Genomic DNA, 26,064 nt, shown 5'->3' with positions numbered 1-26,064 from the left:
GGTACCCAGCTCACAGGATTGCAGCTGAAGCAGGTACTTAGATCAGGCTCCTCTGGGGAGGATTAAATCCAGTTCTTGTTTCTGAAGAACTTGTGCATGTGAGCCTGGCGTTGTAGCTTTGACTAATGAGTGTTAAAAGAGAAATCAGAGTCCTCGATCTCCTGTAAGAGCTCTTCTGGAAAAAAAATTATGCGATACCACTGCTGACTTTATCAGTTGTTTAGTCTCACCCAAGTCCCTGGGGCTCGTGGGTGTACAGCAAGCTGCATTAATGTCCATCAATTACTTTGGCAAGTGGAGGGCACTATGAATGCCCTAATATTCACTTCTTCCAGCTTCGATCACTAATCAAAAGTCTTGGCATTACCTTCCCCACTCACTCTAACCCTGCTCTAGTCTCAGACTTGTGCAGTCTGTTCTTCCCTATTTGCTTATGGTATGGTTTTGGGATCAGGTTATTAGCTACAAAGGTTTAGAGTCTCAAAAATAATTTGCCAGTGTAACACCCCACAGATTACTTCCCGGTTGGATGAATTAAGTTCTTGTCTCCCTTAATCCAGAGGGCAATCCCAGCAACACTAATGGTAGGCAACTAAGTGTTACCTGTCCCCTGATGTGTGGCAATATGCAATATATCACAGGTCCTCTGATGGATTCTAGCCAGGAAGTGTTTGTATCTAATCCTTTGGATCTAATTTCCAGTTTACAAGGAATATGGAGATGGGAGAACAAGCTTAATGGTAGATGGCCTAAGGAAGCAACAAGGCAAATAAATCCAAAGGATAGGACTTCAGCTAGATAACTGGCCTGCTGTCTTCAAGGACTCAGTGATGTGTAACAAGAGATGAGTGTCCTAGTTTAAAAGAAAATTAAAGAGCATAATAATCTGATGTAATGCATGGTCCTGGATTGGATGCTTGGTTAGCTAAACTAACAGGAATGCATTTTGGGTACAGTGTGGTGGTGGAGGGAGGTGGTTGAAAGGTATTAGCTTAGAATAAAATTTATGAACATGGAAAGATGAATTATTATATATATGCATAGAAAGAAACTGGCACAATATACATATAGGTGTTAACTGTGGTAACCTTGGGGAATAAGAATATGATGTTTTAATTTTCCCATTTTTTCCTTATTGACATTTTTCATTTTTTCCAGCTTTATTGAGGTATAATTGACATAATATTGTGTAAGTTTAAGATGTACAATGTGATGACTCATACATATATATGTTGCAAAATGATCTAATTTTTTAATAGTGAAAAGATATTGCTTTTGTAATCACAAAAGGTTGTTAAAAAGAAAACAAACCAAGAACTGCATTTCTGGGCAGTGATAATAAAAAGGGTCGGGTCGGGGAAGCCGGGTCAGCCAAGCTGCTTGTGGGCTAACACAAAGGATGTGCGAATACGTCCCGGCTAGCCTGGGGTTTATCAGGAAGTCCCCAGCAGAGATCATAACTCTACAGTCACGTAGCCCCACTTTTCCCACTTTGAGGCGCAGGTGAACAATTTAAAATTTGTCACAATATAATTGAATGTGCCAAGTGACTTCCCACTGATGATGATTTTTGAGGGCTGGGGACTGTTGGGATAGAGGCGCGGGGCGGGAGCCTCATGGGAGGGGCTGGGCTGTGACGCCAGCCTGTGTCTGTAGGCCATGCCTTGATCTTGATGGGAAGCATCTCTTCAACATGCAATCTTTATAGCTTTGCGTATCATCTGGTTAATTCCTCAAGGCCAGCTTTCATCAGTGACACTTTCCCTCGTCAAAGCTTTTCCTGAGACAATTATGTAGGAGGCAGATGGATGACACAGTTTTCCACCCAAACAGTAAATGACATATTAGCTGAAATAACATCCAGAAGTTCTCTTCTTTACCTAATGAGTCTTTTCTCCCAGGCAGGTTAGTGATATTGAATTACACTTTCTGAATATTCAAATGAAGGGATGGTGGAACAGCTTCTTTAATCCTGTTTTGATGGTAAATACAGGACAAGGAAAAACAAAACTAAAAATGAAGTGAAGAAGAACCAGAGGGTTATATCTCAATAAAACTGGGGCAAAAAATTTACTCTTAAAATGAAGCCAAATACCTAAAAAAAAAAAAAAAAAAAATTACTCTTGCAATAAATTACCTTAAAGAAAAAGAATGAACCAGAAGGGAAAGATAACTCACAGAACAATGACTTCAATCATAATTTGCAAGGTCACATCCGCCCTGAGGGAGGGAGGTAGAAAGGCCAAGTGTACACTCCGTTCCTTAGTGAAATCAGTTAAGTTAAAATCGGATCATCTGGCCTATCTAGCGGAGTCCCAGCACCTAGAGGGACCAAGTTGGCAAATTTGCTTCTAAATGTGTGGAATATGGATGGCCATTATGTGCAGGCTATGACTTAGGGTGAGACTGATGTTTCTTACAGAATAGCCCTGTTTGTGAAAGGCTGTTTGCTGGTGTGCGTGGCTGGCTTTTTCACCCTCAAGATGTGCAGTTTAAATTAGATAATGAAAAGAAACCTACATGCATAAAAAGTAGAACTATGGAGGGAGAAAACTGATGTTTACCTCTTGTGGGGTTGTTCGGCATCGTTTTCTGGCGATTCAGTGTTGACGCTCAGGATTGCCCATCTCAGCACGGTGACATCTCTTAATGCTGTTGAACTCCTTTTTGCCAGTGGGCTAAATATTACGACTTCAAATGTATTAGCTTGAATTATATGATTTTTGTAGGTCAAAGAGCTCTGAATGGCAGCAATTTCATGTAATTTAATCTAATAATTGGCCTTTTCCCTTAGAGGAGCTGAGACATGAGTTGCGAGACAGAAGAGTAACTTACCAGTGGATGCAAAATGATTAAGAACTGGAATTAAGAAGGCTTTATTTTGAAATCAGTAACGTACACATTAGTAATACCTTAAAGTTTTTCCTGACTGCCTCCAATAGGTGAATCTTTTCCTAGATGAGCCATCTGGTCGAATTTATAAGCCACAGGGGAAATCGACCCAATGACTATATGCAACTCAGTTTTATCCCAAAATATTATTATCTGCCTTGACCACCCACCTTACTCCCAAGAGCTGACTCTGGAGGTTTTCCAGAAACAAGTCCACCCTCACACAACCAAGATTTATGCCCATGGTAGATATCTGGCAGAACATGGTGAAGCTCTGAAGGCAAGTCCCAAAGAAGAGTTAACGTTGGAACCACTGCAGCATCTCTGGCACAAATATGCAGCTTCCCAAAGTGACTGCTCACTTAAATGTGTAACCGCTGGTTGTGCTTCTTTTAAAATCAGACCTATTACTTTATAGTCACACCTCCAGGGTCTCCGGAGTCCCCGGAGAGGCATTTTGCTCCTTCTGCCTGAATTTTATGTGATCTCATATCCCAGTGGAGTGGCTGTGACCTGGCAGGTTCTTTTTCAAGTTCTAGAAAGACTCACCCCTGGATCATCTGTTAGGGTTTTAATTTTTGGAGGGTGGGGGGATTACCATTGTGATCATGATGCTTCTCAGTTTTTGTCTTAACCGCTGCTGAATTTCTAATATGGATCCAGCTGACGTGCTGGAATCACACAGCATGATACTGGACTGGTACTTTCTCCTCTTGCAAGTCATTTTTCAATTCTATGGGGTAAAGGACAATCATGAATTCTGACACAATTAAATGAAAGATCTAAATTAGTCCAAACTATCCTGAAAGTCAGATGACAAAAGTTCAGGTCTCAGTTCTGAACTGACTTTCTGTGTTATCTTAGGCAAGTTAATTAACTTCTGGCAGTACTACTTTCTTTACTGGGAGAATAAGGGCATTAAAGTAAATAATCTCCCAGTTACCATCCAACTCTAAAACAATCCAAGTCTGTGTAAAACCTTGTATATTGTTAAGCTATTAAATTATTCCATAGTCCTTACACATTCACTTTTGTAGAAAGTAAAAGGGAAGATAGCTCAGAAACAGGTAGGTTAGTAGGAAAATCCAGGTTTTAAAATGTTTATGCTAATTGCATAATATGGAAATAATTTAATTTTTAAGATATTTTCATCTTTATAAGAAAATATTATATAAGAGAGCTCTGAGGATTCTGGAGGATGGCTCCCAACACCTAAAGTTTCTCAATTATTTTATATGTTTGAAAATTGGGATTCATGTAAATAGGAGTAGTCATATATGTTGGAATAAGTTCATGGTCACCTTGAGGTTCCTTTTTGTAGGTGAAGATCGGTGCCTATTTTACTGTCTGGAATAAGAACTGAGCATTTAGGCAGAAGAATGGCATTTGCAGAATATTTGTCACTTAGGTTTAGGGCTGATGTTAACTGGATTATTTCATTTGTCGTCTTGGGTGTCAGACATCAATCAGCGACCTGCCCTGATTTGCTCCAGCGTGAAGTTTGGGCTTGAGCGTCCTTGCTGGTGACATCCTGCCACCTTGTGGCCAGCAGTGGACTTCAGCATTGTGCTTTGTCCCCAAAGTGTGCCAGGGCAGAGAAGCAATATGTGACAGGTGTTTCTAGCCTTTGGGATTCCAAGCACAATTCTGTGAGTTCTGTTCATTATTTACAGACTCTTCTATTGATCATCAAATGTTTGTGTTTCATCCCAGCCCCAAAGGAGAGTCAGTAATCCTTTCACTCTTCAAGCTTACATCAGCTCACATAGCTGATGGGATGGCAGAAATAAAGAGAGGTTTAAGTGTTGGAAATGTCTGATCTGATCTTAGTTTCGCCCCTAAATAGATTCTTTTTTTTTTTTTTTTTTGCGGTACGCGGGCCTCTCACTGCTGCGGCCTCTTCCGCTACGGAGCACAGGCTCCGGACGCGCAGTCTCAGTGGCCATGGCTCATGGGTCCAGCCACTCCGCGGCATGTGGGATCCTCCCGGACCGGGACACGAACCAGTATCCCCTGCATCAGCAGGTGGACTCCCAACCACTGCGCCACCAGGGAAGCCCCTCCGCTAAATAGATTCTTGCTTCAAGGAAGCCCCAAGTCTGGAGTTGAGAGGCCAGGTTCTTCCTGGTTCTGCAGATTAAAAGCTGTTCATCCTTGGGAAGACCAACTCACCCCTCCGTGCTCAACCAACAGTTACAAGGCTTTACCAGGGTTGCCGCATGTCTGTTACTGCACATCACAGCACCAGTCTGTGGTAGGTACTAGTTCTATCCTCATTTTATAGATTTACTGAGGTTCAGAAACATTGAGTAACTTGTCCAAGGTCGATCAGACAAACCTCAGTAACACGAGTCCCCACAGTGAACCCCTCAGCCTTATGCCTGTGAAATGAAGTAAAAACACCTACTTTAGTGTACACAAAGCAGATGTAAGATCAAGTGAGATGATAATGCAAATGAAAGCTTTTTTATTTTTATTCATTTATTTATTTTGGCCGTGATGTGCGGCATGCAGGATCCTAGCTCCCTGACCCGGGACCCAACCTCTGCCCCCTGCATTGGGAGCATGGAGTCTCAACCACTGGACCACCAGGGCAGTCTCCTGGAAGCTTTTTTAAATGGGAAAGATCTACCCAGTTGTTGGCTGGCATTTTAAAAGATGATCATTTTTACTACGATTATGCATGATGTTGAGATTGTTGCTAATGGCCATCTGGTCGAATTTATAAGCCACAGGGGAAATCGACCCAATGACTATATGCAACTCAGTTTTATCCCAAAATATTATTATCTGCCTTGACCACCCACCTTACTCCCAATTTAAATTATTTTATGAATCTTTGTGAATTACTTGTCTGTTTCCTCAATGGAAGAGAAGAGTAACTTCTTGGAGAGGAATACCTAGATCGATTAAAAAGTTATTTGCAGTTGCTATTAATGATGTTCTGTCATGCTCTCATTTTCCTGTTTGCTGCACAGTTTCAAATGAAGTTGATCCTAATTACAGATTCCATTTGTGGGAAATGAATTTATTTGTGAATTCCATATATAAGTGAAAAGGTGGCTTTGGGCCGCTGGAGGATAACTAGACTGGTGTGATAAAGTTTTGAGATGTTGGCCTGTAGCTGCCTAAGGGAGTTGGACAGTTAATTAAACGGGGGAAAATAGATGTTCCATCATCCTCTCTGAGGGATCAAAAGGAATTCATTTTGTGTTCTGTTTCTGTGGGACTTGTGTTACTTGCAATGACCGCAGATATACTCTCATATCTATACTTTACCAATTTAAGTGCAGTATTTGCATCATGAAAACAAGTAATGCTCAGGGTAAAAACCACCAAACAAAAAACAACGTATCCTTCTATTCTCAAATCCAATGTTGGGTAATAGGAAAGCATACCTTAACAAAACCTAGCCAGAAAGTATAAAGGTACCCCATTGGATGTGAAGTATGTAACCATCTGGTTCAAGTAGCACATGTTCACTACTCATTTCCCACACTGTCTCACAAATCATTCCTTCAACAGGATAGAGCCAGAAAGAAACCCAGGTTGGAGAGCAAGATCCTGCTTGAAATGCTGTAGAATCAATGGAGCAGGCATGAGGCTCCATCAGGAAGCATCTCACTAGAAATTTTGAAAACGTGTCTCTGTGACTTTGGCGGTGTCTGCCCTGCTGCCCCTAGCAAAAGAATGTTGTGTTGGAAACCATTTTAGTTTCCTTTACGGGATACAAACTGCTGACATTCGCCACTTTGTATTCACAGTTGAGACACATGCCCCATAAGTTAAATATTTACATTTTTTGTCCTTGTGTTTTTTTTTAGTAAATGACTGCTTTACTTGGCTGTATTTTATTCATTATCTACTTGTATTATGCAATTCAGAGATATGTAGGGACTAGAGATGGGAAAATCACATACTGAGTTCCTCCTCCCGTGCACACAGACACACAGACAGACACACAAAAATTTTAACAGATTTGAAATAATCTATAAAATTTAAGTTAAAATAACTTCAAGGGTGTTTTAAGGAGAAAATATCATAACAAGAAAGGTTGGGGTACATGGAAGGGAGGACATATCAATCCTGCCCATTTCTCATAGGTGATGGTGATGCTGGTGGTAGACAACTTCGATATGGGTAGAGTTTGGTTTTTTAAACCACCTTCTTATCCTCCCACCTGTTATCTCTCTAAGTCCTACCTAGAGAGTGTTTGTGAGGGATGGGAAAGAGAGCATTCAATCTAGCATACTACATAAATGAGTAGACAGGGCAATTTCAAATCACCTACACTTGGATTCTCCTGGCCTGTATTGAAGAACATCATGAAACAATTGTTTCTACCGTAAAGAAGTTGTGGCAGTTGTTGTTATTATATTACATGATGGATGCCCTCTTTATGGAGACTCTTAGGATGAATTAATTTGTTCTTAGCATCAGGAGCATTCTGAGCGATTAAAAGAATAATCGTTATGACACTGAGATGTGTCCTTCAAAGACTTATTGTCACACTGACCATTAGAAAGCGTGAAGCTAAAGTTGCAACTTATTCACAGCAAATATATAAGACTATATGGTATGTATTTTTGTGCTAAGTTTATTTCTGGCTTTATAGTATGTTTTTATCTTTTTTCCCCTCATTTATGTTAGTAGTAAGGATTAGGTTTGGCTGTGTGGAATGAAAAACCCCAAACACCAGTGACTTAAACAAGAAAGAAGCTTCAGTTTTCTCAGGAAAAGGTTTGGGTAGGTTGTCCAAGTTTGGAATGGCAGCTCCACCATCATCAGGAGGCCAAACTTCTAATGTGCTGCTCTGTCATTCTCAACACACAGCTTCCAACTCATGGTCCAAGATGACTACTCTCCCCATTGTGTCTGTGGCCAGTCAGCAGGAAGGGACACAACCAACCCTCCCTTTTGAGGATACTTCCTAGAAGTTGCATAAACAACTTCCATGTACATCCCATTGAGCAGACCTTAGTCATATGGGTACACCTAGCTATAAGGACAGCTGGGAAATGTGGGTAGCCATGTGTTTTAGCTAAAAATGAGGACTATTAATACTGCAAAGGAAAGGGAGATGGGCTATTAGGAAACAAGTAGAAGGCTGTGCTAATTTAAATTATTTTATGAATCTTTGTGAATTACTTTAAATTCTATCCATACTGGGACAGGGGTAGTTATAAGTAATGAAGGAATAAATAAGTTTACATTCCTTAGAAGGAGGATGGATCTTGTTACTGCTTCTGTTTAACATGAGTCGCAGTCTCAGAAGCGGTCTTCAATGCCGTGGAGTTCTTCAATAGTTTCTGTAATCCCAACTTGGGATGCTCAGATCACTAAGGGTTGGCAAAGGTAGGACTGGGGAACTTGAGCTATTGTTTTTAATCTCTGAAAGCCTAATGAGCTATATACATTTCACCTGAGCTGAGGGGGACTATATTCGTTTTTGATTAAAAGGGCGAAAATCATTATTCAATATAGTTATCCCTTGGTATCCGCAGAGATTGGTTCCAGGACCCCCAGCGGATACCCAAATCTGCGGATGCGCAAGTCCCTTATAGAAAATGACTGGTACTGTCAGCAGCGTATCTGTGGGTTCTGCATCCACGGATTCAACAGCCTGCGACTGGCATTGGTTGAATCCGTGGATGCGGAATCCCAGGATACGGAGGGCTGACTGTACATGCAATTTGTTTGGTAGACAAATATCTTTCAAAGAGTGCGACTCTTAGGAAGCCATGGTGGTGTAAGAACATGACAAAAAGGAACCAGAATGGTGAAATGTTTTGGTGCTACTGACTGGAATTGTTTTTGTCTTGAGACTTTAAAGTTATATAGGTACACTAGGGCAGTATTTTTAAAACTTCAGTGTGCCTAGTACCTTAGGGACATCGTTAAAACTGCTGGTACCTGGGCCCCACCCCCAGAGATTCTGATTTGCTACCTTGGGGACAGCATTTTGACAAATATTGGACTAAAGGATGTTAATTGCCCAAGGTTAAACATTTCTAAATGTAGTTAATTAAACTTTCCTTTGAAAAAGAACATGAACAAGTCACTAAAAAAACCCACAGAATTTGCTTTGAATACTTTATTTTCCAGGTTTCTGAAGGGTCCAGCGTTTCTCCTTCCTGTGACAATCTCTTTTGTGAAGCTTGACCCTCAGACCAATTGAGCACAATTGAATTCCTGCCTAAAAGTTAATGATTTGATGAGGGCTTTTAGCACTCTCTTGCAGCTCTGGACGCCTGACATGCCGGGCACCAATGGGCATGGAGAAAGCATCCTTAGGTTCTTCCTCACCATGGCAACCAGTGCACACTGATCTATGTCTGTCAGTTTCCAGGCTGGTGACTCTACAGGGTCACCTGTGCCATAGCAACAGGAGAAAGCTGCAGCTGACTTTGGCATTTCAAATGCTCTGGATACAGCATTTCTATCCCAGGTCCCAACTTCTTCCTCTTTGTAGTTTCCTAGTGAGAAACTGTTTGACTCCGGGACTTGGGCGCCTGAGAGCAACAGGGTGGGAGGGGGGATTCTGGGATGTGAGTGATACTGGTTGCTGATGTGGAGCTGTCAAAATTGGACAGCTGTCAAATTGGAGCTGTTAGCTGAACCAGCAGGAAATAAAAAGTATGAATTTTAGGGCAAGGGAGGGAATCACATACATAACAACAGCTTGTAATTTAGGCCAGGAGGTGAATTGCAAGTTCTTCACTCTATGTAAAATATCAAGACACAAGGAAAATCAATCATCCTTGCCTTTGAGTGTTTGTGGGAGGTTACAGTAAAATTAGGATGGGAAGGAGAGAGGGATGGTAGCCTTGAATTTTTCCAAACATTTTACTATAAATTTTTTTTAAACATACAGTAAACTTGAAATAATTTTGCACTACTTAGATTCTACTATTAACATTTTATTTTACCTAATTTAATCACATATTATTCACACATATCCCTCTATTCTCCATCAATACATTCTACTTAAAAATTTTTTAAATATTCTGATTATTATGTCCTTTCTTTCCTTCCAATTCTGGTGTTTATTACCCTCCTTTTTTTTGTCCTCATTCACCCAAAGCCATAATCTTTAATGATTATGACAAAGAACATTATGATGATAAAACAAAAATAGCCACCATGGGATTGAACATATGCTAAATGACAAACACAGTGCTAGCCACTTTTCTTATCTTACTATCTCATTTGTCAGAATGAGAAGGAAGTATTGTTATCTCTCTTCTAATGATAAGGAAACAGATTCTCAGAGATGAGTGGCTAAACTAGAATTCGAACCTGGTCTTACCGGCCATTTTTGCCTTGGCAGTCCAGTTTCAGGAGAATAACAGTCCTAGAGATTCCCTTTCAAACTGGGTTAGTGAGAAATTCACTAAAATTACTATCAAGATCATTGCAAATGTCACTTTTTGCATGTAGAGAAGTCTTTAGTTCAGAGTATAATGAAAAGGCTAATCTGGGAACCAGGATTATCTGTGAACCCTCTGGGTATCTGCATTTCTTTGCACAGGAGTGAGGTAGGCAATATTTTCTTCTCTTCATCATCATTGCTGAAATTTATTGAATTCCTCTATGGGCCAAACACCCCACATTCTTTTGATTCTCTAATCTAATTCTTCGGGGTAGATATTATAACCTCCATTTTAGAGATGGTAGGGGAAGGAAAGGATCCTTTCTTCTATCTTCTTGGGTTCTGTGGCTGGGGGCCATGAATTAAACACATAAAAGACAGGTTAACAGAAGAAGAAATTTACTTTGCATATATATGGGGGCTTGAAAATGAAGAAGAAGAAACCCAAAGAAGTGGTTAGACTCGGGGGCATGTATACCATCTTAACAAAGCGTGATAAACTGTGAAGTTACTAGACAAAGGAAGTGGAGTAAATTGTAGGAAGTAAATTAGCAATAAATTGTGCTTCCCAGGGCAGTAAATTGTGGGAAGGTAAATATATAGGGGAAACTAGTGGAAGAGAAGAATTATAGATTTATCATGCAAACTCAAGTTGGTGTTTTCTCCATTGATAAGAGTTGTCTCCAGTGATTAAGGGTTGTCATCATCTTCCTGATGTAGGAGGAGACACTTTTACAAATGGAAATTTATGCCTTGCTTTTAGACAGAAAAGGGGAGGGCAGAGAGCTAATTGCTTTCAGCTCAAAACAATCCTTACACAAAAGTGGCATCCTTTAGGGTAGCATACCTTGATCCCCTTCAAAATCAAACAATTGATCCTTACTGGAGATAGATCAAAGGAATAGAACGGAGTCTATATAAACCCCAAAACATGGAATGTTATTATGTGTTAAAAGTGATATCTTAAATAAATGGCGAAAATAGAAACTACCAGTATTCAGTAAATGAAGTTGGGACAACCATCTCGCAAAAATGAAGTTAGAGCCATATATCATACCACTTACCAGGACAAAATTCAACAGGATCAAAGATTTAAATATGCAAAGTGAAACCATAAAATTTTTACAAGGAAATTACTTTTTTTTTTTTTTTTTTTTAACCACACAGCATGCCTTGTGGGATCTTAGTTCTCCAACCAGGGATTGAACCCAGGCCCTCAGCAGTGAAAGCACTGAGTCCTAACCACTGGACTACCAGAGAATTCCCAGGAAATTACTTTTTGACTTTGAAATGAAGATGGATTTTTTTATGACACAAAACCCAGAAGTCATAATTAAAGAAATCAATACATTTAAACATGGAGGGGAAAAATGTATGCATGGCAAAAAAGCACCATAAAAAAGTAAAAATACAAATGACAATATGGGGGAAATATTTACATTTCTTATTGCAGATAAAGGCTTATTCTCCCTCATAGATAAATAACACCTACAAATGTCTGAAGAAGAGACAACTTACCCAATAGAGAAACTAATAAAGGGTAGGAATAAAGTATTCACAGAAGAAATGCAAATGGCTCCTAAACATACAGAAAGATTCTCAACTTCATTAAGCAAGAGAAATATACATTAAAAAACACTGAGGTACCATTTTCTTTGCATTTTGCAAAAATTCGTAAGTTTACTAAAGCACTGCACTGTGTTTGGCTGGTGAGAATATCAATCAGTCAAATCTTTATGGAAGGTAATTTGTCAATGTCTTTGAAAATTACAAATGTACATGACCTAAGTTTCAGCAATTCCATTTCTAGAAATTTCTCCTACAAGTATACTCACACATAAGTGAAGCAACATACGTGGAGGCTATTTACTGCAGCATTTTGGGGGTGCAAAATATGGGATATAACATAAATAGAAAACTACTAAATAAATCATAGTAGATCCATATGATACGTACAAACGAATGAAGTTTTTATATAGTGATTTAGAAGGAGTCCTAGGATATATCATTAAGTGACAAAGAGCTAGGTACAGAACAGGTGTATAGTATGTGGCTATTTGTGACCATCGGTAGGTACAGGAAGTTGACTCTACTCCGTCTCCCTGCAAAGGAGAACCCATGGCCGCTCTCCTGGGCAACGTGAGGAGATAGGACACACAATTCCGGATCCTGCTTTTGCTGGAAATTGCTGGCCCTCCCCTAACTGGGTGAGCAGACCCAGGCCCAAGGACCTATGCGGTGCTGTCCCATCCCCTGCCATCAGCTTGCCCTATATCCAGCGGAACTGGCAGGAACCATACTTTTTTTTTTATTTCCTTTTTTTTTTTTTTTTTGCGGTACGGGGGCCTCTCACTGTTGTGGCCTCTCCTGTTGCGGAGCACAGGCTCCGGATGCACAGGCTCAGCGGCCATAGCTCACGGGCCCAGCTGCTCCGCGGCATGTGGGATCTTCCCGGACCGGGGCATGAACCCGTGTCCCCTGCATTGGCAGGCGGACTCTCAACCACTGCGCCACAAGAGAAGCCCAGGAACCATACTTTTTGATTTTCCATGGACTAGGACTTTTTTCTTGCTGGACTGGGTCTAAGTGGGGTTGGGAGTTGGCATTCAAACTTACTTTTGTTTTATTCGTACCCAGTTAATCTGTGTTGGCAGTACAAAAGCCCACTCAAGACATAGAGAAATCACTTTCAGTTTCAAGTATGGAACTAGAAAATTCATCTTTAATCAGATGAAGACAACCTGGTGTGTCATCTGCCCAGGGTTTTTACAAAGCTGATGTCACTGTTTAGTGTATAAAATCCCACACAAGCCCAAGCTCGCTGTCATGTTTCATTTACCTTCTTGATTGCCAGCAGAATCTAGCAGGTGGACAAGCTTTATACTGTAAATATGTTGTCCATTCAAAGTTTGATCATTTGGCTTTGCCCTGAGACTTAGCATAAGATAGGAAACGTTATGTTGGGAGATAAAATCTCTATGTGTCTCTAGCATTTTTGTATGTCTTACAGGGAACTAATCATGAATTTGTGCAAAGATTTGACTACAAGAATATGTATTGTCGATGTGTTGATAATCATGAAAAATGGGAAACATCTGTAATAGCCAACCATAAGAGATTGGGTATATTCTGGTACAGTGATACAGTGGGATGCACAACAGCCATTTACAAATGATGATGTAGGAGAATATTTAACAACATGCAGACGTGTTCATGATATATTAAGAGGGAAACGCTGGCCTCAAAGTAAATCACAACAGTGATCTCATTTTGAAAGTCTTAAGCAAACACACACATTGAATGACTATATACCACAGATTATTAGCACTTGTTATATTTTGTGATGGGATATGGATAATGTTTTTATTTTCTTCTTCAGATTTTGAATATTTTTCTACAAAAATAAGGCTGATTACTTTTGCAATAAAACATCTTATAAAAGGTATTATGAGAAAGGGTAGGGACAAAAACACCTCTGAGCACCTCTCCCTTATACAGTTGTAGCAGGCCAACATAGGGAGCCACCTCTGGAGCCCCAGATCTCTGCCTTATCCTCTCAGGACCCCCCAGGCTCTGGCCAGCTGCTGGGGAAATTCTCTGGATCTCTGACCCATTCCTCGCTATTGATGTCTGGAGAGTGTCTGTCCTATCTGACCAGAGGCACTTGTAAAAAACTGTAACCTGAATAAAATTCTCCCCAGACATTTTCCTGGTAACAATGGGAAGAGGGAGGAGAGAGTATTTAAGAAATTAATTTTATTTTCAGGTCATCTAGAAGACCACCCTCCTGCCAATTTTAGATGGAATTTTGATTGAATTTTTTTGAATACTTCTGTAACTTCTGAGAAAAGAAACTTTCTTCAGTGTCCAGCTGCAGCCTCCTGTGAGCACCTGACCCTTGTTTGAGAACGCTGGAGTCCGTTGCTATGGAAACAGTACTCAAGTCAGACTGCAACAGGAGGACCTCTCGTGAGTCCCCAAGAACATATTGTTTCCTTCTGTTTGGTTCTTTTTGGTTTAAGTATACCCAGAAACCCTCACTTTCTGGATAACCTGTTTTACATGACCAGACATTGATGAATGGATGGTCAAAGAGAGCAAATAATTCTCAACTGTTTGAGATGTCCATCTCAGAAATGCACGTTGAATTTTGATGGGTGAATTCTGATGAGAATTTGAGTCTTTGTTTTGCGCAAGTGCTTTTTTTTTTTTTTGCGGTACGCGGGCCTCTCACTGTTGTGGCCTCTCCCGTTGCAGAGCACAGCCGCTCCGCGGCATGTGGGATCTTCCCGGACCAGGGCACAAACCCCTGTCCCCTGCATCGGCAGGCGGACTCCCAACCACTGCGCCACCAGGGAAGCCCTGCAAGTGCTTTTAAGAACTGGCCAATCTTTCCCACAAATGGGATTAAGTTTATCATGGCTCCTAAGTAACAAAATTTTTAGTTGATGGATGCTTCTGTACTTTGCAAGCTATTGGAGCCAAAATCTGTCATGGTATGATCAAAGCTCACCTCAAATATGTGTTGGGCTTTCCTACAATACTTGCAAACTACAAAATGTTTTTTACATTTCTTATCTATTTTTAACTCATGTTCTTGTACTACAGTTAATGTTAAGGTAATTTACTTTTACTGGAGACTTAGAAAAGCCCCGTGATTTTTCTCAGAATGCAGTACAGTGAAAGTGCCATCATGTGGTATGTAGGAGCAGGCTAATCAACATTCTATTCAACCAAGAGTGACCTCATGGTGCTCTAGTCTCTCAGTTATTCCCCACTGAGGCTCAGTCATCACTGGTCTTCCAGTTTGTGGCCTGAAGCCTGCCATCTTGAAAATCCCTGTGAAGAACAACATACAGTAAAAAGATTCAGCGAGATTATGAGGCAGAGGAAGGGTGATAAGGAGCAACCCCCATGTGGTAAATGATGTCTTCTTGACATTCCAATTTGTATTTCTGAAGCTTAAGATATTCCAAAACTCCTAAAGAGTGTGTGGCAAATAGAAATCTCTCTCAAAAGCAAATATTCTACAAAAACTAAAGACAACCTAAATGTCAATCAAGAGTAGAAGTGATATATAAATGGTGGTGTAGTCATACAATGGAATAATACTCGGCAATAAAAACAGAATGACCTACTGGATAAAACTTAAATTCATTATGCTGAATGAGAAAAGCAAGAGACAAAAAAGCATATGCTGTCGGAATCCATTTACATGACATTCTAGCTGAATCGTTTATTTGAACTAATCTCTAGGGGAAAGAAAATCAATCAGGCTTGCCTGGGAGTATCGGAGCGTGGGGGAGAGATTGACTGGGGAGGGGTACTGGGGAGCTTTCTGAAATGATGGAAGTGTGCTCCGTCCTGATTGGGGCGATGGTCACATGTATGTATGTATTTGTCAAAACTCATCAAAAAGTACACTTAAAATCTGTACATTTATTGTATATAAGTGATACCTCAATGAAGAAAAAGTGTCTTTTATAGCCTTTCTCTGTGAGGCATTTTTCTAAGTGCTTTATATGATTTAACTTACTTAATTCTCACAAAAATATGAGGGAGGAGATGTGTTCGTTTGCACTTTACAGATGGGGAAACTGAGGCACAGAGCGGTTACATAAATATCTAAGGTAATGGAGCTAGTGGCTGGGGCCAGGATTTGAACACTGACAGTTCAGGTCCAGAGATGGACGCTTAGCTGCTGAATCATATTTCATACCTGCCAGCAGTGGCAACCAGCTTGTGGTTTCCCATTTCCTGTAAGAGCTTTTCCAAATATGATAGCAGAACAATTGCTCATACAAGCAGAAAGAATCCGGTTACTTAAGTACACCTGTTTATGTTGGGTATTGAGATGCTTTTAATGATTCCATTTAGCTTCAAGGTAGATAACACTACTGAATTGCCAAGTGACCTTGCAGAGATTATCAAGAAGACTAGTTGCTTGAACTTCATTTGCTAATCATTGTTCAGGACAGTTAATGCTGTAAGACAAGCAAAATCATGTGCATGATGTTGCCAAGAAATAGAAGGTGCAAGTAATTCTGGCATTGGGCTTGAAAGAAGATTCATTCACTCCAGTTTGACAGTTGTAACTTACTGTATAGTTTATTATATACTGAGAAAAGTTAACAGTGATACCAGTGTTCACTGTGGATAACTATGGGGAATGAGATTGAGGTGGGAGGAAGATTTCCAATTTCTCCATTATACACACTGGCATATCATTTGCAATTTTTATTCTGAGTATGCATTTTTGGATGATATTTTTTAAAAGTTTTTAACAGTGATCCAGTTAACTATTCTTGCTTATGTGAAGGTTAGTCATTTTGCAATATTCATTCATTCATTCATTGAATAAACATTTACTGAATGTCTACTAGATGTCAGGCACTAGTACTGGAGATACATAGGAATTAGTAGTCTGTCTAGTGGGTCAGACAGACATATGAGTTAACAGTTATGAAATGAGGTAGGTACTCTGCAGTTGCAGGAACTCAGATTAGACCAGAGAATATTGCCCTAATTCTCCTTTTAGCTATAGTAATCTATAGACTTGGTGGCTTTACATGACTTAAAGTGGGTTGGGGGGAGTGTGGAAGGAGATGAGGCATTTCTGAGTGACTTAGGATTCTACAGTCCTCTTATTTTATGAGTGTTACTGGAAGCATGCCCAGTACATGGAAGATATGGGTCTGATTCTTCATGTAAACATGACTTGTAAGACATCAGTTTTTTTCCTAATCTTGGTTTCTCATACTAAAGTGATTGGGAAATTCCTTGGCGTTCCAGTGGTTAGGACTCTGGAAGCGGCCAAAAAAAAAAAAAAAAAAAAAAAAAAAAAAAAAAGAAAAGAAAAGAAAAAAGAAAGAAAGAAAGAAAGAAAGTGGTTGGTTTTCAGTTGCCAGAGGACTAAATTTCAAGATTGTCATTTGAGTGCTTTTTTCTATTTCATGGCTATAGGCTGTACCCCTTGTATCAGTCACTGTCTTCCTATTTTGCAAAAGGCATAGTGAGTAGAGGAACTGGCTTGGTGCAGATCCATCATTTACTTTCTAGAGTCTCTTGAAATAGAAATGCCAAGTAGTCTACTAAAGACCAGAGTAGAAAGAACTCCCTCTACATCCAGAGGCAATCACATTGCCTTTGTAATAAAAAGGAAAACACATTCATCATCAAAAGCTTGTGATCCAGAAAAAGAATGGACAAGTGTACACTTTTCTTCCTGCTTCAGCTTAAAACAAAGTTGCTTTTATTAAGTAACAGGTTGTAAAAAGGTAGCTTTTTTTAGGACCATGTGGTTCATTAGCCCCATATGGTGCACATGTACCAAAGATTTCTTTAATCCTGTGCTCCTGCCTGTTTAAAATGTGAATGATCGCCTCCGCTTCCCCTGCTCCAGTGCATTCAGAGTAGTTTAATCCTTCCTGGCACACTGTGTCCTTCAAAACCTTCTTTATAAGCATGTCCGATTTTGGAATTGTTCTGTAATTGGAAGTCAGCCTCACTGGGCAGGTGCACATCTTAAGCTCTTCACAATGGCCTACCAGCCTAACTAAACCACAGAAACATGAAAGCAATTAGGTGGGAGCATTTTCAAAATGATGCATGTTAGTAATCTGTGTAGTTACAGAGACCTTCTCACTCAGACCTAATTGCTTGGATGTTCTATTTTACCAGTGGAAAGAAAAATCAAAGAAAAATTTCCATATTCCATGACTCCAACTATTTTTGGCTGAGACCCTAAGTCTTCTGTAAGGTCAGAGAATTTGTTTATAAATATAGCTTCTGGATTGGAGAGAGAAATGCCATTTCTGACCCCCTCCCCTTTTGCAAACCAATGGAAAATAACAAGGAGAATAAAAAGCCGGAAAGCAAACTTCCATCTTTATTGAACTTAGGAAACATTAATAACTAGACTCATAACTGTATTTTTAAAAAGGGCTTTCAAGAAATGGTGCTGAAGAACCTAGGGACAGGACAGGAATAAAGATGCAGATGTAGAGAATGGACTTAAGGACATGGGGAGGGGGAAGGGTAAGCTGGGACGAAGTGAGAGAGTGGCATGGACTAATATATACTACCAAATGTAAAATAGATAGCTAGTGGGAAGCAGCCACATAGCACAGGGAGATCAGCTCGGTGCTTTGTGACACATAGAGGGGTGGGATAGGGAGGGTGGGAGGGAGACGCAAGAGGGAGGAGATATGGGGATATATGTATATGTATAGCTGATTCACTTTGTTATAAAGCAGAAATTAACACACCATTGTACAGCAATTATACTGCAGTAAAGATGTTTAAAAAATAAAATAAAATAAAAAAGGGCTTTCAGCTTAGTGAAAACTGTGTCAGTGTGAAAGATAGACTCAGAAAGACAGCTAGGGACTTCGGATTTCATGGACAGACAAGACAGTGCAGAATTCTTCTAAGTAGATTTCACAGCCTTGGCTTGAAACAAGGTCAGGGTGCACAGACTGACAGCAACATGCTGTCAACACTAAGTGACCTCAGGCGACAACCTAGGAAACACACAAGAAATACACAGACACTCCATCTTTGACATCTTAGAAGACTATGGCTGGGTGAAGGATAAACTGTGAGGAACAAAGAGCCCTCCAGCTTCTATGTCTTCCAAAGAAGAGTGAAGACATCACCGTCCACCAAAACCCTCCATCGACTGGCTTCACTGGGAAAAGGGAAACTTCCAGCCAGCCCAGAGCCACTCACAATGTTCACAGGGGATTGATAAGGTTTCTGGAGGCAAAGAGCCTCAAGTGCTCACCAGCTGATTTGCCTGATCCTACCCTTACTATCCTTTCTCATAATATGGCTCAGGAATAATATCTCCCTCCCTCAAACATTAAAAAAGAAACAACATTAAAAAAGAAATCAGCATGCAACTTATGTGAACATAGTGTATTTAAAAGGAAATATCACACATGCTCACAGAAGTAGATGAATAAAACACATCAGAAAATTTATATTGCAAAGCAGGTGAAAATTAAGACAACGTATTTCTCTAAGAAGCAGTCTGGCAACATATATTAATACCAAATATATACACACACTTCAATTCATGTAGGAAATCATCCTGTAAAATTTCATTGTCCGTTATGTTAATCATGAATATTTGAAACATGGAGCTATTTCATATATGGAACTGAGGATCTAAAATTTAAAAACTGATACTAATTTCAGTTATTGGAAAACTTTTAGGTATTATCTGGAACAACCTGGGTATGTAAATTTATTTTTCAATTGTAAATTTTATGAGATATAATTACAGATTGTCTTGCCAATGAAAATTTAGCTTCTCAAGATAAGCTCTAAGTATAAAATATACACTAGATTTTTAAAAGATTTAATGCAATAAAAAGAATCTAAAATCTCATTGAAAAAATGTATTACTAACATATAATTATAATAATAATATATTGTTAAAGTTAATTTTACCAGTTTCTTTTTACTTTTTCAATGTGGTTACTAAAAAATGTCAAATTACATGCAACTTGCATTATATTTTGATCAGATAACACTGCTATAGAAAATGAAAGCACTGGTATATAAACTGACAAGCACAGTTCAAAGTAGCCAAACAAACAAACAAAAACAAAACAAAACAAAAAACCCAAACCAAATCAAACCAGAAAACACCAAACAAAAACAAAAAACTGAAAACAAAGTGAGTGCTTGTCCATAGAGTAGTGACTAGTATACATATATATAATATGTCATGGGCTATTATGAAGTGTTTGAAAAGAATAGTTAAAGTTTGTCAGTGGACTAGAATATCTACAAAGTATTGTTATAGAAGAAAAGTAAACCACATAAAAATGTGAGTAATACCAGTATTGTAAAACTACCATTCCAATCCTCAATAGATGGATATGTTTGTAAGATATGACCAGAACATAAAAAAGGTACAGAAAATGATGCATCAGGTTATTTAACTTGGGTTACCTGTATATGATGGGGCAAGGGAGAGGAAGAAGGAAGCAAGTAGAAAGAAAATAAAACCTCTAACTCCCTCCCTCCCCCAGAGTGTATATTATCTCTTTTATGTAAAATCACACACACTCCAAGTGAAAAGAAGATGAAGGTGATATGTAAATAGATTCATTCTACTCGTGTAGAAACAACAAATCTGCCACATTTTTATATGTTTAGAGAAAGATGCATGTACTAGACCATTAACAATAATCTCAGGATGTGGTACTGGAAAGAGAGCTGGGGTGAACAGGGTGGAGAGAAAGTTGTGTGTGTGTGTGTAAAATTGCCACTTTTATTAGAAGTGAATATTAATTTTTGAATTTGAAAAGGAAGAAACTTAATTAACTCTCAGGAATAAAATAGAATAGAAAAGTGCAAACAGTTACAAAGAGAAAAAAGAGTGAGAAAGAAAAATAATAGCCATAGCAAACAAAGGAGAACCAGCATATGAATAATTGGCATCCCTGACACACTATTCCATAGGCTTTTATGAAGGCTGACACCAGAACAGAGAACAGAGGGAAAAGACACATAAATATATTTTTTCTAAAATAAAGTCTAAATACTGAAAGGGCACAGTAAGTTCCAAGAAAAATATGATACAAATGATCAATAATTAGAAATATCCTAGTATATTGTACTTCAGAGATAAATGTCCTTTGGGCATTTAGGTCCCTACTTCATCATCACCACCATCACCACACACACACACACACACACAAACACAAGTCAACTATTTAATCATGGATTAAAAAAAATTACTCTTGTGCATGAACAAAAATGAAAACACAGATAAATTACTCAAGGTATTCCAAAACCTTTTTCACGTTTTTTCTTTTTTCACATTTTTTCTGTTGGAGAAGTGGCTGAACTCAAAAAGGAATCCAACTGCAGTTTAGTGTTGGTGGATTCAACAAATTGCAGCAGTGTTTCAAAGAATACAGGCTATGGTTTCCTGCTGGGATGACCTCACCAGAACCGTTGACAACAGTGCTGGTGAAAAGTAGAATAAAACAGTTAGTTGAACCTTAGAAAACAGAAACAGTAGATGAGCAGATGACACATTAGAGATTGCATAGGGTGAGAAGCCGATATCCTGCCTCACATTCCAGTTAGGGTGGGTTAAGGACAGAGGCACCAGAGAAGTAGTTTTGACCCTTAAATCCTGTTTGGCCTGAAAGACTCACCTTATTTCCTCTAGAGTAAAAGAATAAAGAATAGAAGCAATCCTTATAAAAACACGTGCACATTAAGAAGGGCAGATGGAGTGGTGATACTGCTTTTGAAGATAGAGACTGTACAGAATGGGGGTGGCTGGCGTGAGTCACTGATGGCCCCTCATCCACTGTAGTATCACCATCATCATGTTGTCAGGGAAGCCTGCATTGCTTGATACCCTTGAAAGGGAGGCAGTACCTAGTAACTACTAGGGCATGGGCTCTATGGGCAGAAAGACCCAAATTTTCTTGGGTCTTTCTATCTTGATCTTGCTTGCACTCATTTTGCTTGGGTAAGTGACGTTGCCTCCCCAAGCCCAGATTTTATCTAATGCTTAAAAAAGCAGTAGTGCCTAACTTATACAGCGGCTGCAAGGTTTAAGTGAGCTAATTCATACAAAGCACCTAATACACAGCTGGGGGCATATTAAAATGTTTGAGCAGCACTGGTTAATGCTATGGTTTCTCGTCTTAGTTAGTCAAGATGAAAGGCGGTTAGAACTGCCAGAAAAGTTCTTATATTAAGAGTTATGAAGTTACAAAAATAAGTGGTTGGGGTCTTTTGGTCTATTTTTATTATTTTTATTATTAATGATGGATATAAAGAAGTTATCATCAAGAATACAATACCTGTTCAATAGACTCTGGCAACAAGATACTACATCAGTTGTGTTTCTAACCGAGCTGGAGTTGAAGGCATTCTCCAAAATGTGATGACAGTTGTTGTCCACAGGAGTGCTGCTAAGTATGCCTGGAAGTGGAACAGAGTTCTGTTTATTCAATTAATGAAGTCACTGAACTCTCCTTCTATTCTTGGCTTCTCCACCATGCTCCACACATTTCACTTCACAATCTGCTTAGCGGCAGCTGTGCCTCTCAGCTCTCTGCAGAGGCACCATCCCCCCAAAGCTGCCATCCTCTGAGCACAGGGAGGCCAGACACAGAGGATGCAATGCAATACCTGCAATGCAGGCTGTCATGAAGCAGGCGATGGTCCCTGCAATCAGAGCTCTCACTGCTCCTGCGGCGATGTCACGCTTTCTGGAAGGAGCTATGGATGCTGGGAAATGTGGAAGCAAGCATGGCAGATTAATGTTGAGCCTATTGATTAGAATTCCAAATTCCCAGCCTTTGAGAATTGTTCTGGGGCTGGAGTCTCAGGTCTGTTGACTTTTCTTTTTTTAAACTGGGCTGGAGAATTCAAGATTCAAGAGCTTAGTGATGAGCTCCACATCCAGAGAAATCTCTCTGGTGTAGGAGAACTCACAGTATGTTCATGAGGGCATGACAAGGCAAATGGGTTTCAAGGAAGGATTCCAAATATCTGCAACTCATCTGTCACCATCTACTTCTTTGCCCATGGTGGCATAGAATTAATTAATCACAGCATTTTCCCATTGAATTTCCACTGGCCCTCAGAATCCTTCTCTAGCTGGTCATTATAAACCTATTGGAATTGGCAGGCAAAGTGTAATCTATTTGTCATCTTTGAGTGGAGTAACACCTGTACATTTGAGCAAATTTTTCCCGATATTAGCTTGAATAGACATGGGAAAAACTACATTGCAGAGCAGGGATAAAAAATAGACCCGAAAGAATTTATTGCTGTTGCAGGGCTCTTTTTTTCGGACACAAATAATGTTACAGAGCAACATGGAGATTGGAAGCATGTTTATATCATATCTGTTGTTGGAGAATATCCTTTTCACTTACTGAGTCCGCCGATCACTATTCCTAGGGACCCAAAATTGGCAAAGCCACAGAGAGCATAAGTGGCAATTGTCTCAGCACGAATCTAGAAATAAGCATAAACACACAGATGTATACATGATGTGACCCAGCTGAGTATATCTGATATCCTAACTGGGCTTCCTATTCCGACTATAGAATCAATATTGACAAATAAATGTACAGTGTATGGTGTCAAACACCTGTTGCTTCCTGGTCTCTTTTTTCCATCTCCCCTTGAATTTTTTTTTCTTTTTTTTTTGGCTGTGAGGGGTCTTCGTTGCTGCCTGTGGGCTTTCTCTAGTTGTAGCAAGTGGGGGCTACTCTTCATTGCAGTGTGTGGGCTTCTCATTGTGGTGGCTTCTCTTGTCGTGGAGCATGGGCTCTAGGCACGCAGGCTTCAGTAGTTGCGGCACGCAGGCTCAGTAGTTGTGGTGCATGGGCTTAGTTGCTCTGTGGCATGTGGGATCTTCCTGGACCAGGGATTGAACCTGTGTTCCCTGCACTGGCAGGCAGATTCTTAACCACTGCACCACCAGGGAAGTCCTCCCCTTGAATTTTCAGGGAGGGAAAGGGGCTGTGTGGATTCAGAGACTCTCCATGAAGTTCTTGGAGTTGGTACTCTTGGCCTCTACAAATGCTATTTTCTGCTTGATGATAACTTCTAATATTCAGTATAACCTGACCACTTGCTATATTGTGTCAGGCACAGTACTAGCTGCTGACAATACAAAATTGGTCCCAGAAAATACTCACATTACATTTATTTGACAAAGGACTTATTCAGAATGTATAAAGAACTGTTATAACTCATTAAGAAGACAAGCATCCAATAAAAAACATAAAGAGATTTCACAAAAGATACACAAACGGCCAAAATAAGCACATGAGAAGATGTTTGACATCATTAATCACCAGGAAAATGCAAATTAAATTAAAACAATGAGCTCACTACACATCCACTAAAATGGCTAAAAAAGATGGACAACACCCAGTGTTGGCAAGGATGTTGAGCAATTGGAACTCTTGTACATTGTTGGTGGGAATGTAAACTGACACAGCCTGTTTGTAAAATACAAACATACTTGGCAGTTTCTTATCAAATTAACAGTGACCCAGTAATGCCACTCCTAGGAATGTTCCCAGGAGAAATAAAAACATGTGTCTTCAAGAAGACTGTACGTGAATATTTGTAACAGCTCTATTCACAATAGCTCCAAGCTGGAAACAACTCAAATGCCGTTCAATTGGTGAATGGATAAATAAGGTGTGGATATGCATTAAAAAAGAATACTACTCTGCAGTAGAAAGGAAAAAACTAATACATGCAACAACATGAATCCTAAGTGAGTCCATTTATATGAAATTCTAGAACAAGCAAAAGTGATCTATAGTAAGAGAAAGATCACTGGTTTCCTGGGACTGGGTTGGGGTGGGATGGGGTATTGTTGACAACTGGCCATGAAGGAAGTTTTCTAGGTGTGGTGGAAATGTGTGATATCTTGATTGTTTGTGGTCGTGGTTACACAGGTGACAGATTTATCAAAACATACGTACACCAAAAATAGGCCTTTTTTGTATGCAAAGTATACTTCAGTGAAAAGGAATTATCTTAGTAAAAATGAAGCTCACAGATACCAGAGGGGCTCCTTTCAGCTGACTGTGGTGTGTGCTTGCCTTTCTTTGTTCCTCAGCTCTGACCAGACCATAGGAATGTTAAGTAGTGGGAGAGTGAATAGTCCTTTCACAGGGCAGTAAGAAAATGGCAGGTGAATTCTTGGAAGCATGAGCATGACCCTCCTTCTCTATTCCAATAGGCAAGAGGTGCTGCTCAGGCCAGACAATCTTCCTCAGGTTGAGGGGCTGATTATGGGAGGCCTGGAAGATTCAATAGGCTCGGTTGTTCACCAGAGGCACAGCCAATCTGGCAAAGGCACCCACACAACCGAGGCAATAATTTTCTTTTCCAAAATCCTGAGAAAAATCTATGATTTGGTTCAAAGAACAAACCTTTTCTTTTTTCTTTCACTAACTGGATTTTTAAAAGCTCACATTCAAGACTCAAGTGCTCATGGTAAGTTTTTTTTTTTGGTTTTTTTTTTTTCATGATAAGTTTTTTGTTGATTATAAGGCTCCTCTTTTCTTTCGTAATTTCGGAGAACTCCTTTGTTGATATTCTCAATCAGTGTGCATATAGTGGGCAGGAAAAAAAATATTTCAAGTATTTGAGCAGTCTGCTGTTTCTGGAAAAGCTCATCATCTTTGTCCCCTGCTCTGTCTAGTGCTTTTCATTTAGTTCAGTTGGCTTCAAAAATAGGCAAGCTTATTAAGAGACCGTGAGGAGGGAGATGGCATAAAGTGCTTGAGATTCCTCTTTCTCCTTCTGGGGATCTGTGGGAAAGGGATACACAGATGTGGCCATGTAGGGTTTTATGATAAGAGGAAAAGGAGGCTGGGATGATTCCACTTTGCCTTTGCCCATAAATGTGCAGGATTATGTGATGGAAAGACAAATACCATATGATATCACTTATATCTAAGTGGAATCTAATCCATCCATAATACATCTTCCAGCTCTCCTTGCACAGGAGCAAAGGCGCCACAAGGACAGTCATTGTAGCATTTCTTCTAATAGCAAAAAATTGGTAACTGTGTTCATCAACAAGGGACTGGTTAAAATAAGTTATGATGTGCTCATACTGTGTCACAGGCATTGATATGGCATGGCATCCAAGATATGTTACCAAGAGCAAAGAGCAACACTAACAACAGTGAGCATAACGTGGAACAGGGAGAGGAGGTGAATGGCAGAGAAATAGGGAGGATGACTTCCTTTTCCCTCCACACCTCTTGTACATTTTG

At 39.7% G+C, this 26,064-nt stretch overlaps 1 protein-coding gene across 1 annotated transcript in view; it reads right to left on the bottom strand.

The window, feature by feature from the left end:
- Positions 1-18,130: 18,130 nt before the first annotated feature.
- Positions 18,131-26,064, bottom strand: part of SLC28A3 (solute carrier family 28 member 3) — a 61,571-nt gene continuing 53,637 nt past the window's right edge. The window contains exons 15-18 of the mRNA XM_082611394.1: positions 23,188-23,269; positions 22,436-22,534; positions 22,105-22,225; positions 18,131-21,250 (exon numbers count right to left, since the gene is read on the bottom strand). Coding sequence (XP_082467520.1) covers positions 21,130-21,250; positions 22,105-22,225; positions 22,436-22,534; positions 23,188-23,269 — 423 coding nt within the window. The 3' untranslated portion in view covers positions 18,131-21,129. The remainder of the gene's footprint in view (positions 21,251-22,104; positions 22,226-22,435; positions 22,535-23,187; positions 23,270-26,064) is intronic.

Source organism: Mesoplodon mirus, assembly GCF_964341445.2.
Source record: "Mesoplodon mirus genome assembly, chromosome: 1".
Classification (NCBI taxonomy): domain Eukaryota; kingdom Metazoa; phylum Chordata; class Mammalia; order Artiodactyla; family Ziphiidae; genus Mesoplodon; species Mesoplodon mirus.
The sequence above is the reverse complement of the archived record's forward strand: the minus strand, read 5'-3'. Positions and strand labels throughout refer to the sequence as shown.